Below are 16,109 nucleotides of genomic sequence, written 5' to 3' on the forward strand. Positions count from 1 at the left end.
CCGGGTCCATAGAAACTTCGTACGGGCCTGGGGACATCGGAAATTCTGCCCTGATAAATTAGATGCAGGAAGAATGTTCCCGATGTTGGGGAAGTCCAGAACCAGGGGACATAGTCTACGGATAAGGGGTAAGCCATTTAGGACTGAGATGAGGAGAAACCTCTTGACTCTGAGAGTGGTTAACCTGTGGAATTCCCTACCGCAGAGAGTTGTTGATGCCAGTTCATTGGATGTATTCAAGAGGGAGTTAGATGTGGCCCTTACGGCTACAGGGAATCAAGGGGTATGCAGAGAAAGCAGGAAAGGGGTACCGAGGTGAATGAGCAGCCATGATCTTATTGAATGGTGGTGCCGGCTCGAAGGGCCGAATGGCCTACTCCTGCACTTATTTTCTATGTTTCTATGTCTGCTCTTCCCACTGAGGCTGACTGTTTTTGCAGCATCTGCTGTGTCCAAGGTTTGCAGCGTTAGTCCCTGGCATTTGCGGCGTGTGGCGGCAGCTGGCCGAGAGGGGGCGCTGCGGCGGGCGGGCCGGGCCGCACCTCCCCTTTAACGCGCCGACAGCAAATGTCAGGGCGGCGCTGCACCCTTTCAGAGAGAGCGGCGGTTTGGGATTAGGCGGGAGTCCAGGCCCCGATCGCCCATCGCGCGGTTTCGGGCCTCGGGGTGCGCGCCATGCCGCTGGTCGTGCTGTGCGGCCTCCCGTGCAGCGGCAAGAGCCGCAGGGCGGCGGAGCTGGGCGAGTACGTGCGGCGCACGGCGGGCCGGAGGGTGCTGGAGGTCGGGGACGCGGGCCTAGCGGTGGAGCGCAACTCGGTGTATGCGGGTGAGTGGGACTTGCATTTATATAGCGCCTTTCACCGTCACCCGAGGTCCCCTAAGCGCTTCATAGCCAATGAAGTACTTTTGGAGTGTAGTCAGTGTTGTAATGTGGGGAATGCGGCAGACCAAGTGTGCACATCAAGATCCCACAAACAGCAATGTGACAATCACCAGATAATCTGTTTCTGTTATGTTGTTTGAGGGATGAATATTGGCCAGGGCACCAAGGATAACTCCCCTGCTCTTCTTCAAAATAGTGCCGTGGGATCTTTTACATCCACTTGAGAGAGCAGACAGTTTTACGTCTCATCTCCGACAGTGCAGCGTTCCCTCAGCACTGCACTGGGAGTGTCGGCCTGCATTTATGTGCTCAAGACCCTGAAGGGGTGCGGGATAGGTTGGGATACTGGGGTAAGGGGATGTGTTTGGGTGTGGGGGTGTTGGTGGGTTGGGGGTGAGCAGGGGCAAGGGGTGGGTGGGGGAGGGGTAAAGGGAGGGGTAAAGGGTGGGTTGTGGTGTGAGAAGGGGTGGGTTGGGGTTCGGGGAGGTAAGGGCGTTAAAGGAGTGGGTTTGGGTGCGATAAGGAGCTGGGTTGGTCTGTTGGGTAAGAGGGTGGGTTATGGCATTGGGCTGGGGTAAGGGGTTGGGGCATTGGGGAGGGGTAAGGGGGTGGGTTGGGGCATTGGGGAGGGGTAAGGGGGTGGGTTGGGGCATTGGGGAGGGGTAAGGGGGTGGGTTGGGGCATTGCGGAGGGGTAAGGGGTGGGATTGGGCAGAGGTAAGGGTGTGGGTTGTGGGGGAGGGTAAGGGTGTGGGGAGATGTAAGGGGATGGGCTGGGATAACATGGTGAGGCAGGGGGAATGGGAATGGGCTGGGGTATTTGAGTAAGGGGATGTGTTGGTGTGCGGGGAGTGGGACGGGGGTGGGTTGGGGGTAGGTGAGTGAGGAGATGAAGGGGGACGAGTGTGGAGGTTAAAGGGCGCAGTGGACTAGGGGACTGGGGTCCCACAGTAAGGTTCCACAAACAGTAATGAGATAAATGACCAGATTTATTGTTTTAAATGACAAGGGTGATGGTGGTAATGGTGGCAGCTGGGAGAGTGGGTTTGGGAGTTTGTGATGTTGCATGAGGGATAAATAGTGGTAAGAACTCTCCTGCTCTTCAAATAGTCCCATGGATCTTTTACGTCCCTCAGAGCAGACGGGGCCTCGATTTCACGTCACATCTGAAAGACAGCCCCCTCCGACTGCAGCACTGCACTGGAGTACTGGTGGGTGTCGGACAGTAAGACTGAGTCCCACACTCTTTGCACCTTCATTCCTGCCATGCACAATATTGTGGAATTTTATTTTCCCAGCAGATTCTCTGGGAGATGTTTGTTTGGATACTAATCTTCAAATACATTCGGCCTGCTCCTTGATGTGCGTTACTGATCAGGTGTGGAGCCACCCCACTGGAAGTTTAAATCGTCTGTTTATGCTCCACTTGCTGGCATTTTGTCTGGTCACAAGGGCCCACTGGCAACTGTGTAGCCTTGCACTCTTGTAATGTTTCCCTACATTACAACAGTTACTACAACAGCTTGTATTTATATATTGTCTTTAACATAGTAAAACGCTCCAAGGTGCTTCACAGGAGTATTATCAAACAACATTTGACATAAGGAGATATTAAGGCAGGTGATCAAAAACTTGATCGAAGAGGTAGGTTTTAAGCAGCATCTTAAAGGAGAGGAGAGAGGTGGAGAGGATTAGGGTGGGAATTCCAGAGCTTAGGGAGCTGAAGACACAGCTGCCAATGGTGGGACGATTTAAAAATCAGGGATGTCCTGAGGTGCTAGCTCTTTCTTTAGTCCTATCTGCCAGCCTGTTTCCTCATATAGGCAGTCCCTCGGAATCGAGGAAGACTTGCTTCCACTCCCAAAGTGAGTTCTTTGGTGGCTGAACAGTCCAATACGAGAGCCACAGACCCTATTACAGGTTGGACAGACATTCGTCGAGGAAAAGGGTGGGTGGGGCTGCTTTGCCGCGCGCTCCTTCCGCTGCCTGCGCTTGACCTTTTCACGCTCTCGGCATTAAGATTCGAAGAGCTCAACGCCCTCCCGGATGCACTTTCTCCACCTCGAGCGCTCTTCGGCCAGGGTCTCCCAGGTGTCAGTGGTGATGTCTCACTTTACCAGGGAGGCTTTGAGGGCGTCCTTGTAATGTTTCTGCAGCCCACCTTTGGCTCGTTTACCATGAAGGAGCTCTACATAAAGCATTTTCTTAGGGAGTCTCATATCTGGCTTGCGAACTATGTGGCCTGCCCAGCGAAGCTGATCGAGTGTGGTCAGTGCTTCAATACTGGGGATGTTGGCTGGATGAGGACACTGATGTTGGTGCACCTGTCCTCCCAGGGGATTTGCAGGATCTTGTGGAGACATCGTTGGTGATATATCTCCAGCGACTTGAGGTGCCTTCTATACATCGTCCATGTTTCAGATCCATACAGGAGGGTGGGTATTACTACAGCCCTGTAGACCATGAGCTTGGTGCTAGATTTGAGGACCTGGTCTTCAAACACTCTCTTCCTCAGGAGGCTGAAGGCTGCACTGGCACACAGGAGGCGATGTTGAATCTCCGCATCAATGTCTGCCTTTGTTGATAAGAGGCTCCCGAGATAGTGGAAATGGTCCATGTTGTCGAGGGCCGCGCCGTGAATCTTGATGATTGGAGGGCAGTGCTGTGCGGCGGGGACAGGCTGGTGGAGGACCTTTGTCTTACGGATGATAAGCGTAAGGCCTATGCTTTCATATGCCTCAGTGAATACATTGTCTATATCCTGGAGTTCGGCCTCTGAATGTGCAGGCATCGTCCCCATACTGCAGCTCAACGACAGAGGTTGGGGTGATCTTGGACCTGGCCTGGAGGTGGTGTAGGTTAAACAGCTTCCCACTGGTTCTACAGTTTAGTTACACTCCAGCAGGGAGTTTGTTGACTGAGGTGGAGCATGGCGGCGAGGAAGATTGAGAAGAGGATTGGAGCGATGATGCAGCCCTGTTTGACTCCGGTCCGGATGTGAATTGGGTCTGTAATGGATCCGTTGGTAAGGATCACGGCCTGCATGTCGTCATGAAGCAGGCGAAAGATGTTGACAAACTTTTGGGGGCATCCGAAACGGAGGAGGGCGCTCCATAGACCTTCACGGTTGACAGTGTCAAAGGCCTTTGTAAGATCGAAAAAGACCATGTATAAGGGCTGGCGCTGCTCCCTGAATTTTTCCTGCAGCTGTCGCGCTGCAAAGATCATGTCCGTTGTGCCCCGTAGGGGACGAAATCCGCACTGTGATTCCGGGAGGAACTCCTTGGCCACAGGGACAAGACGGTTGAGGAGAACTCTAGCGACAACTTTCCCAGTGGCTGATTCCAATGCTGCAGTTTAAGGTGCACATGTTACTAGCAAACAGGACTGTCGTGCTTTTTTAAGGTACATATTTGTTACGCTTCTCAACAAAATAAATGGTGTGTGTGTTGATTGAAAGAAAGAAATGCTTGCATTTATATAGTACTTTTCACTGCCTCCGGATGTCCCAATTTTACAGCCAATTAAGGACTTTAAAAGTGTTGTAATATAGGAAACACAGCAACCAATTTGCGCGCAACCAGGTCCCACAAACAGCAATGTGATGATGACCAGACAATATATTTTAATTATGTCGGTTGAGGGATTAAAAAAGCAGGCATATTTTTCCATAGAAACCCCAATCTTAGCAGGTACCTGTCCCCTTGGAAGATTCCCATCTTTTTGTCGCAAATTCCTTACTGTAAGGCTATTCCAAGTATCGATTACTGCATGGAATGCTGTCTGACGTCAGTCACCTTTGTGCCTCAGTTCTGCAGTCCAAGTTTAACTTAATATAATGCTCTAGATTTACCTTACTTAAGGAAGGATATACTAGCTTTGGAAGGGGTACAGAGACGATTCACTAGGCTGATTCCGGAGATGAGGGGGTTACCTTATGATGATAGATTGAGTAGACTGGGTCTTTACTCGTTGGAGTTCAGAAGGATGAGGGGTGATCTTAGAACATAAGAACATAAGAATTAGGAACAGGAGTAGGCCATTTAGCCCCTCGAGCCTGCTCCACCATTCAATAAGATCATGGCTGATCTGGTCGTGGACTCGGCTCCACTTACCCGCCCTCTCCCCGTAACCCTTAATTCCCTTATTGGTTAAAAAGCTATCTATCTTTGACTTGAAAATATTCAATGAGCTAGCCTCAACTGCTTCCTTGGGCAGAGAATTCCACAGATTCACAACCCTCGGAGAAGAAATTCTTTCTCAACTCGGTTTTAAATTGGCTCCTCCGTATTTTGAGGCTGTGCCCCCTAGTTCTAGTCTCCCCTACCAATTGAAACAACCTCTCTGCCTCTATCTTGTCTATCCCTTTCATGATTTTAAATGTTTCTATAAGATCACCCCTCATCCTTCTGAAGTCCAAGGAGTAAAGACCCAGTCTACTCAATCTATCATCATAAGGTAACCCCCTCATTTCTCGAATCAGCCTAGTGAATTGTCTCTGTACCCCTTCCAAAGCTAGTATATCCTTCCTTAAGTTAGGTGACCAAAACTGCACGCAGTACTCCAGGTGCGGCCTTACCAATACCTTATACAGTTGCAGCAAGACCTCCCTGCTTTTGTACTCCATCCCTCTCGCAATGAAGGCCAACATTCCATTCGCCTTCCTGATTACCTGCTGCACCTGCAAACTAAGGTGGGCACCGGAGGGACTGGAGTGCATCGTCACGCCCGGCAACCAAATTTTAATTTGATTTTATGTTTTTTAAGTTAATTTGTTTTAATTGCCGGTGCTTTTAGTGTCCCCCTCCCCTTTTATAGGGGGCACTTGGGAAAAAAAATTCAATTCTGTGCCAAAAAAAAAGGCATTGTAAATGTTGGTGTTTCCCCCAGATCGGGGGGCACGATTTAATGTTTTTTGTTTACTCCTAAAAGAGTTTCATGCACAAGGACCCCCAGGTCCCTCTGCACCGCAGCATGTTGTAATTTCTCCCTATTCAAATAATATTCCCTTTTACTGTTTTTTTTTCCCAAGGTGGATGACCTCACATTTTCGGACATTGTATTCCATCTGCCAAACCTTAGCCCATTCGCTTAACCTGTCCAAATCTCCTTGCAGCCTCTCTGAGTCTTCTACACAACCCGCTTTCCCACTAATCTTAGTGTCATCTGCAAATTTTGTTGCACTACACTCTGTCCCCTCTTCTAGGTCATCTATGTATATTGTAAACAGTTGTGGTCCCAGCACTGATCCCTGTGGCACATCACTAACCACTGATTTCCAACCGGAAAAGGACCCATTTATCCCAACTCTCTACTTTCTGTTCGCCAGCCAATTCTCTATCCATGCTAATACATTTTCTCTGACTCCGCGTACCTTTATATTCTGCAGTAACCTTTTGTGTGGCACCTTATCGAATGCCTTTTGGAAATCTAAATACACCACATCCATCGGTACACCTCTATCCACCATGCTCGTTATATCCTCAAAGAATTCCAGTAAGTTAGTTAAACATGATTTCCCTTTCATGAATCCATGCTGCGTCTGCATGATTGCACTATTCCTATCTAGATGTCCCGCTATTTCTTCCTTAATGATAGTTTCAAGCATTTTCCCCAATACAGATGTTAAACTAACCGGCCTATAGTTACCTGTCTTTTGCCTGCCCCCTTTTTTAAACAGAGGCGTTACATTAGCTGCTTTCCAATCCGCTGGTACCTCCCCAGAGTCCAGAGAATTTTGGTAGATTATAACTAATGCATCTGCTATAGCTTCCGCCATCTCTTTTAATACCCTGGGATGCATTTCATCAGGACCAGGGGACTTGTCTACCTTCAGTCCAATTATCCTGTCCAGCACTACCCCCCTCGTGATAGTGATTGTCTCCAGGTCCTCCCTTCCCACATTCCTGTGGCCTGCAAATTTTGGCATGGTTTTTGTGTCTTCCACTGTGAAGACGCAAGCAAAATAATTGTTTAAGGTCTCAGCCATTTCCACATTTCCCATTATTAAATCCCCCTTTTCATCTTCTAAGGGACCAATATTTACTTTAGTCACACTTTTCCGTTTTATATATCTGTAAAAGCTTTTACTATCTGTTTTTATGTTTTGCGCAAGTTTACCTTCGTAATCTATCTTCCCTTTCTTTATTGCTTTTTTAGTCATTCTTTGCTGTTGCTTAAAATTTTCCCAATCCTCTAGTTTCCCACTAACCTTGGCCACCTTATACGCATTGGTCTTTGATTTGATACTTTCCTTTATTTCCTTGGTTATCCACGGCTGGTTATCCCTTCTCTTGCCGCCCTTATTTTTCACTGGAATATATTTTTGTTGCGCACTATGAAAGAGCTCCTTAAAAATCCTCCACTGTTCCTCAATTGTGCCACCATCTTATAGAAACATTTAAAATAATGAAAGGGATAGACAAGATAGAGGGAGAGAGGTTGTTTCCACTGGTCGGGGAGACTAGAACTAGGGAGCACAGCCTCAAAATACGGGGGAGCCAATTTAAAACCGAGTTGAGAAGGAATTTCTTCTCCCAGAGGGTTGTGAATCTGTGGAATTCTCTGCCCAGGGAAGCAGTTGAGGCTAGCTCATTAAATATATTCAAATCACAGATAAATAAATTTTTAACCAATAAGAGAATTAAGGGTTACGGGGAGCGGGCAGTTAAGTGGAGCTGAGTCCACGGTCAGATCAGCCATGATCTTTTTGAATGGCGGAGCAGGCTCGAGGGGCTAGATGGCCTACTCCTGTTCCTAATTCTTATATACCTTTAGGCAATACTTACGCAATGAGTGGTTAGGATTGGAATACCCTGCCTGATAGGGTGGTGGATACAGATTCAAAAGGGAATGGGATAAATACTTGAAGGAGAAAAACATTGCAGGGCTATGGGGCAAGAGCAGGGGAGTGGGACAAACCGGATTGCTCTTCAAAGGAGTTGGCACAGACTCGATCGGCCCCAACTCCACTTCCCTGCCCGCTCCCCATAACCCTTGACTCCTTTATTGTTCAAAAATTTGTCTACCTCCAGCTTAAATCTATTCAATGACCCAGCCTCCACAGCTTCCTGGGATAGAGAATTCCACAGATTCACGATCCTCTGAGAGAAGAAATTCTTCCTCATCTCCGTCATAAATGGGCGACCCCTTATTTTGACACTCTGCCCCCTAGTTCTAGATTCCTCTACGAGGGGAAACATCCTCTCAGCATCTACCTTGTCAAGCCCCCTCAGGATCTTGTACGTTTCAATAAGGTCACCTCATTCTTCTAAACGCCAATGAGTACAGGCTCAACCTTTCCTCATAAGACAGCCCCTCCATCTCGGGAATCAACCTCGTGAACCTTCAGGGTTCTATTGAGGCTGCATAATTTGACTTTGCGTGACACTTGCCTGGAATTTAAGTAGACAGGAGTAAGACTAAACACATCATTAATTATTGATCCCTTTTTGTATTCTAGATTCTCAGAAGGAGAAGGACCTGCGAGGAGCACTGAAAGCTGAAGTAGAAAGGTACCACGCTTAGCACCTGATTGCAACTCATTTCTTTGACTCTGCTGTTGGGGTACAGATATGATCTTAAGGTGGTTGCTTCTTAAAAAAAAATCTTGCTCCTACTTATGCTTTTAAATATAATAAAGCCATTTGTGTCAATGGTACTTTGAATGAAAAAGCAAGAAAGACTTGCATTTATATAGTGCCTTTCACGACCACTGGGCGTCTCAAAGCACTTTACAGCCAATGAAATACTTTTTGGAGTGTAGTCACTGTTGTAATGTGGGAAACATGACAGCCAACTTGCACACAGCAAGCTCCCACAAACAGCAATGTGATAATGACCAGATAATCTGTTTTTGTTATGCTGATTGAGGGATAAATATTGGCCCGGACACCGGGGAGAACTCCTCTGCTCCTCTTCACGATAGTGCCAGGGGATTTTTTTAGGTCCACCCGAGGAGGCTGAGGGGCCTCGGTTTAAAGTCTCATTCGAAAGATGGCACCTCCGACTGTGCACCATTCCCTCAGTGCTGCACTGGAGTGTCAGCCTAGATTTTGTACTCAAGTTCCTGGAATGGGACTTGAACCCACAACACTCTGACTCCGAGGCGAGTGTGCTGCCCACTGAGCCACGGATGACCACTTTGTCTGGCAACTGCACTGTAAACCTAACACTGCCCATGCCAGAGTGTGAACGCCTTGCCATTTCCCAGCACGTGTCGGTGCTATACTGCCCATGCATGTATCTTCTGCCATATATCTGTTTTCTGTGCCTATCCTCACATAACTTGACATGTATCTGCTCTCCCCTTCCACTCACTAGCTCTGTGGAGAGATTGGGCCATCCCAATACTGGCATTCTTTACTTAAAGCACAAACATTTACCAAAAAACAGCATTTTTAAAATGCTTTCTCAAAGCTACAGAGCATTGTGAATTATGGCTTGAATTAACGCATCGACACACCCGTAGCCACTAGGAAAACAGCCGCTGTACAAGTCATTATTATTGTCACTAATTTACTCAGCATATTGCTCCCGTTCCAGTCTTAACTATTGGGTGAAGTGTTGCACACATTTTTGATCTTTTGGTCTACTGTGCAGTAAATAATGGAGTTTTTGTGAAGAAGAAGGAATCTTCAGGATAAACTAAAGTTAGATTTGTGTGTGTGTTTTTTTTTTTCTTTCCTCTTTATTCCCCATGCCTGAAAGCCTCTTCCTTGTTTGTCCTTTCCCCAACCCAACGGGTTTCCAGAGCTCTGGCAGTGCTTCTGTAGATCCAGCCACAATCAAATGTGCAGGAATTTCGAGAAGATTTCCTACAATTCTCTCTCCGGGGAGATGCACTACAGTCGGTGCCTCCTAATGACCGCACGGCTAAGATCAGGCACAGTGAATGGGGAAGTTGTTGGCGATTCACCCGACTGTTTCTACCCCACTGACCATAAATAAATAAATCGGTGACTGTCTATCCTTCCTCCTCTATCTGGGCCAGTTTCATCGTTAGTTTGGCAGAATGCAAGGACAATGCTGTAACCTACCGCTGTCCCTGGCTTCGTGTTTTACTTTAGTGTTCAGAACTCATTAGTCCCTAAAAGGTTAAACGGTTCCTTTTTTGGTGATTGATTCAGTCTGACTAATGGAGACAAACTTTGCTTGGTCGTCTTGCTTGGAGCTGACTCCTTTAACGACCAAAGAACATTGCTTCTGTCTCTGGCTGCTGGCAGCATTCAATCACTCTGACATCCAGCGCTGAGCATTCCACCAGCACCACACTGAGTGGAGTCATTTTGTGCTTTTTTTTTTGGTCTTGCACTGGCGAGCTCACAGTCGTGTATCTGAGACGCTTTTAAAGTTCCACTAACCTTGGAGAGCTGGACGTTTCGTGTTTGAACCAGAGCTACGCAGCTCTTAGATTTCGAACGCAAGTTGGCCGGCACGGCGAACATAAGAAATAGACGCAGGAGTAGGCCAAACGGACCCTCGAGCCTGCTCCGCCATTCAATGAGATCATGGCCGATCATCGAGCGCAACTCCACTTTCCTGCTCTATCTCCATATCCCTTGATTCCCCTAGACTCCAAAAATCCATCTATCTCAGCCTTGAATATACTCAACGATTCAGCATCCACAGCCCTCTGGGGCAGAGAATACCAAAGATTCACAACCCTCTGAGTGAAGAAATTCCTCCTCATCTCTGTCTTAAATGGCTGACCCCTTATCCTGAGACTGTGCCCCCTAGTTCTCAACACTCCAGCCCAGGGAAACAACCTCTCAGCATCTACCCTGTCAATCCCTTTCAGAATCTTGTATGTTTCAATGAGTTCACCTCTCATGTTTCTAAACTCCAGAGAGCATAGGCCCATTTTACACAATCTCTCCTCATAAGACAGCCCCCTCACCCCAGGAACCAATCCAGTGAACCTCCGTTGCACCGCCTCCAAGTCAAGTGTATCATTACTTAGATCAGGAGACCAGAACTGTGCACAGTACTCCAGGTGTGGTCTCACCAAGACCCTGTAGCAATTATAGCAAGACTTCCTTACTCTTGTATTCCATCCCCCTTGCAGTAAAGGACAACATGCCATTTGCCTTCCCTATCGCTTGCTGTACCTGCAAGTATCTCACTATTAGTTAAAATAAGACAAATGTCAACTAACGGTTGTCGATGGTGTGATGGGACGAGTATCAATTGGGATTGGGTCTACCTTTCTTGTTCTCCACCTACTGCATTACTAGTTTCAGCTGTGTAACATCACTCGAAATCTGCCCTTGCCTCAGCTCATCTGCTGAAACCCTTATCCATGCCTTGGTCATGTCTAGAGGTAACAATTCTAATGCTCTCCTCCTATCTTCCACCCTAAATAAACTTGAGCTTATGCTCGTAGCTTAACTCACTCCAAATCTCGTTCACCTATCACCCCTGTGCTCGCTGACTTGCATTGTGCTCCCAGTACAACAATGCATATGTTTTAAAATCCTCAGCCTTGTTTGCAAATCCTTCCGTGGCCTCTGTAGCCTTCTCCAACTCTACAGGCCTTCGCGATCTCTGCGTTCCTCAGATTCTGGTGCCTCACGTCTACAATTTTAAGGATGTGTTTATTTGTACGAACTGAATGGCAGCCATTTCTCTGATTGCCTCTCCATTATCACATGACCTATTGCTGATTGGTCCCCTTGGAGGATAAGCCACACCCTGAAGTTTCTCTGGAATGTGTAAATGGAACCGCCCAGCCTAACTTTGCACATTGTAACATGATCCATTTTGATTGCTTCCCCCAGCCAAAGTCCCTTACCCCAGCGCAAGTGCTGCCTCCCCTAGCCAAAGTCCCCAGTGCAAGACCTTGCACCCATCCCCGTCCCGTTGACGCAGCCCCTCCAGCACCGCCACAGATGGATTGTTAACAGGTTTATTGAGTATGAAGTGAATAGTGACCACGTCGTGACTTCTGGATTTCATCCACCCAATGATGTCCCTGACGCACCAAGCTTTCTGAGGATTTGGGTGTGGGTGTAAAGAGGGTTGGAAGAACGTGATCTGTCTTCCCCGAGTTCCCTCTCCCCACCCCGTGTCCGTGTCTCTTTCCTTTCCCCCCCCTCCGGCTCAGCGGGGGCTCGGTGGCCAACAGCTCAGCGGGGGGGGGTTCAGCAGCTTGCGGCTCAGTCGGGCAATGTGGTCAGAATCAGCATGGCCAATTGCGGGGCCCCACTTGCGGTTCCGGTTCCGGGCGGGGTCCGGAGGACACCGACGCAGAAGGACGAGAAAATCATTGGTACAAATAGTCACATCACAATTTCATTCGCTTCACCATTGGCGGCTGTGCTTTCAGTTGCTCAGGCCCCAAGCTTTGGAATTTCCACCCCCCCCGCCCCCCTAAACCTCTCTGCCTCCCTACTTCTCCTTTTTCAAGATTCTCCTTAAAACCTGCCTCTTTAATCAAGCTTTTGGTCATCTTTCCTGATACAGTGGTACTGCCTTCTGTGGCTCAGTGTCAAAAATGTTTGTTTATTGCTACCACTGTTAAACGCCTTGCGACGTTTTACTCTGTTAAATGCGGAACATACATGTATGCTTTTGTAGGCAGAGTAGGCATATTCCCCCTCTTTTCTCTCCACCCCCTCCAACAGCAAAGCATAAAAATAGAGCGGGGGCTTATGCCCACTTCGTACCTAGTCTCCATACCATAGGTGAGCAGCTAGGAGGGGGGTCATTCTTGCACCATGTGCATGGTGCACATGGCTTTATTGGGGAGTAAATATCTTGAGCACATTTTTGAGGGGGCGGGGGAAGGAGTTTGAACAAATGGTTTTTCGGTTAGTACTGTTTTAAGTGGTCAACATAGTATGCCCAGTAATAGTAAACCTCTTAAACACTGTGGTGTATGTTAAAGTCTATTCTACTATTCTCTATCTTCCCCAGGAAAATCAATAAGGAAGATGTTGTAATTATGGATTCTCTAAATTACATCAAAGGTATGACGGATTAATCTGATTCTTTGGTGTTCCTAAAGTTTTTTGAGTTTCGAGAGCAATAGTATGCAGAACGTGTCATTTCTGTGTAGAGTGCTGCAACTAGAGGTGATCCAAAACTCGCTGCCCGTGTCCTAACTTGCACCAAGTCCCGCTCACCCATCGCTGACCTATATTGGCTTCCGGTTAAGCATCACCTTGATTTCAAAATTCTCATCCTTGTTTTCAAATCCCTCCATGGCCTTGCCCCTCCCTATCTCTCTCATCCACTCCAGCTCCACAGCCCCCCCCTGAGATGTCTGCGCTCTTCTAATTCTGCCCTTCTGAGCATCTCTGATTATAATTGCTCAACCATTGGTGGCCCTGCCTTCTGTTGCCTAGGCCCCAAGCTCTGGAATTTCTTGCCTAAACCTCTTCGCCCCTCTACCTCTTTCCTCCAAGACGCTCCTTTAAAACCTACCTATTTTGGTCACCTGCCCTAATTTCTACTTATGTGGCCCGGTGTTAAATTTTTATCTCGTAATACTCTTGTGAAGCGCCTTGGGATGCTTCACTATGTTAAAGAAGCTATATAAATGCAAGTTGTTGTTGTTCCAGCCCGGGTCCACCTTGTAGGGTTACTTGTTGCTGAGTGGGGAAAAGTACCAGCCCCTAGTGATTCCATTAAGCAGTCCGACTGCCAGGTCAATTGTTAACTGGGCTGGAGCTGTGTAGAGCCTGTCTGGCCCAAGTATACGATTGCCAAGTCTGTCGGGCGGATTGATTTGGTTCTTTAAATAAAAAGGGAGAGAGAGAAACTGTGCCTTAATTTGGTGCGTGCATGTGATTATATTTTCAGTCCTGTTCTTTTAGGACGTGATATTTTTAGCTCACTGTCTCTGCCCCTATCAGTGGCCATTGAGGCGAGTGGAAGGCTCTTTCCCGATTGGATACGCGGGGGTAATAAGGGAGGTGCTGGGCTGCGATTGATGATACAAGAGCGACATCTAAAGAACATGCTTGTAAGGCTTGCGGAGAAGCCGCCAATTTAGCTTGTCTGCAGTGATGAGCCAAATGGATGGGACCCTGCAGTAAATTAGCAGCTGAGTTGATAATGGGGACCCGTTAATCAGGATCCCGAATCAAAGTGACTTCTGATCTAACATTTCTTCTGGAGATGTGGAAATATTGACTCACTGTGCCTAATTTTGTTACAACAATGTGCATCTCTGACTGTAGCTCTCTTTAACTATAGGTTACAGATATGAACTGTTCTGTCTGATAAAGCATGCACAGACCCCACACTGTTTGGTAAGTGGCCATTAACTGCTTTTTTGGGAATGAATGTGTGACATTGCAGGTTATAATCACTTTATGTTAACTCGTGTCTGGTAGAATCCAAGACTCTCGAATTCTGGACTTTCTGCTGTCCTTTCCCATCTAGTGCTGACCACACTAGGCTTGTAAATTAAATTAGTTTCAACTACAGATGTGAATCGGTGATAATTGCACTCAAATCCCCAATTTTTTAAAATCTGAAGTATCTTTACTATATTCAGTAAGTAAATAGAACGACTAATGCATCTGGTAAAATCCTTTAATTGTTGCCATTTGAAAAAAAAGTCTGTTTTTCTCCTCTTCCCCTGGGGGAAAAAAAAGGTATTTTTATGCAACTTCTTTGTGATGTCTAATTTCCATTTCACAGAACAAATTTACATTTATTTAATTCCTTTCACATCCTCACGATGTGCCAAAGTGCTTCACGAGCAATGAGTGATTTTTCTTTATGAAGAGTAGTCACTGCTGTTATGCAGACATATGCAGCAGCTAATTTGTGCATAGCAAGGTCCCACAAACAGCAAGGACCTGTTTTTTGGTGGTGTCGATTGCAGGGTGAATGTTGGCCAAGACACTGGGAGAACTCACCTGCTCTTCTTCGAATGGAATCTTAGAAGAATTACGACTCAGATGGAGGGCATTTGGCCCATCATGTCCATGCCAGTCGAAAAAGAGCTACCCAGCCTAATCCCACTTTCCAACACTAGATCTGTAAGCCCTGTAGGTTACGGCTTTTTAAGTGTACATCCAAGTACCTTTTTAAATGTGGTGAGGCATTCTGCCTCTACCACCCTTTCAGGCCGTGAGTTCCAGACTCCCAGCACCCTCTGGGTGAAGAAAGGTTCCCTCATCACCCTTCTAATCCTTCTACCAATGACTTTAAATCTATGCCTCCTGGTTATTGGCCCCTCTGCTAAGGGAAATAGGTCCTTCCTATCCACTCTATCTAGGCCCCTCATAATGTTGTACACCTCAACTAAATCTCCCCTCAGCCTCCTCTGTTCCAAGGAAAACAATCCCAACCTATCAAGTCTTTCCTCATAGCTAAAATTTTCCAGTCCTGGCAACATCCTCGTAAATCCCCTCTGCACCCTTTCTAGTGCCATGGGCTTTATTACATCCACCTCAACAGGCAGATGGGGCCTCGATTTTATGTCTTATCTGAAAATCAACACCTCCAACCGTGAAGCACTCCCTCAGCACTGCACTGAAATGTCGGCCTCGCATATTTGCTCAAGTCCAAGAGTTGGGATTTAACCCACAACCTTGCAATTCAGGCAAAAGTGGGCAAAACTGAGCCAAAATGACACTATATGGAGCAATGCTGTGCTGACACCGACTGTCCAGACTCTCTCATGGCCACTGGATGAAGTGCTGGAGACCTTTAGGCACCTGTGGACCTGTATCCCCAGTCACCACCTTCAAGAGAAGAGAATTAGAGAGGAAACATCGCAGGGTGACAAACACAGGGCTAAAAAAAAACAGCTTACATTCGTATGGCGCTTTTCACCATCTCGGGGCTTTACAGCCAATGACGTACTTTTGAAGTATAGTCACTATTGCAATGTAGGAAATGTGGCAGTCAATGTGCGCACAGCAATGTGATTATTACCAGATAATCTGTTTTTAGTAATGCTGGTTGCGAGGTAAATATTGGCCAGGACACTAGGGAGAACTCCGGGGCTCTCATTCAAACAATGACATGGGATCTTTTACGTCCACCTTAAAAGTCGAGGCCTCTTCTGCCCTAACGTCTCATCCGAAAGACGGCACCTCCGATGGTGCAGCGCTCCCTCAGCTCTGCGCTGGAGTGTCAGCCTGGATTTTGTGCTCAAGTCTCTGAAGTGGGACTTGAACCCACAATCTTCTGACCCCGGGGCATGAGTGCTGCCCACTGAGCTGTCGAGGGCTGCGAAGTTTTAGTGCCACGCTGCACAATGTCAG

General features: G+C 47.3%; 1 protein-coding gene across 2 annotated transcripts in view; it reads left to right on the top strand.

Annotated features, from left to right (window-relative positions):
- Positions 1-538: 538 nt before the first annotated feature.
- kti12 (KTI12 chromatin associated homolog) overlaps positions 539-16,109 on the top strand; it is a 30,999-nt gene continuing 15,428 nt past the window's right edge. Inside the window, exons 1-4 of one of the 2 annotated variants that reach the window (XM_070865112.1) lie at positions 539-826; positions 8,345-8,396; positions 12,799-12,851; positions 14,083-14,138. In XM_070865112.1, the coding sequence (XP_070721213.1) occupies positions 676-826; positions 8,345-8,396; positions 12,799-12,851; positions 14,083-14,138 (312 nt within the window). In that variant the 5' untranslated portion in view covers positions 539-675. The remainder of the gene's footprint in view (positions 827-8,344; positions 8,397-12,798; positions 12,852-14,082; positions 14,139-16,109) is intronic. The other variant, XM_070865111.1, reaches the window with a different exon arrangement.

Source organism: Pristiophorus japonicus, chromosome 21 (assembly GCF_044704955.1).
Source record: "Pristiophorus japonicus isolate sPriJap1 chromosome 21, sPriJap1.hap1, whole genome shotgun sequence".
NCBI classification, from domain to species: Eukaryota; Metazoa; Chordata; class Chondrichthyes; family Pristiophoridae; genus Pristiophorus; species Pristiophorus japonicus.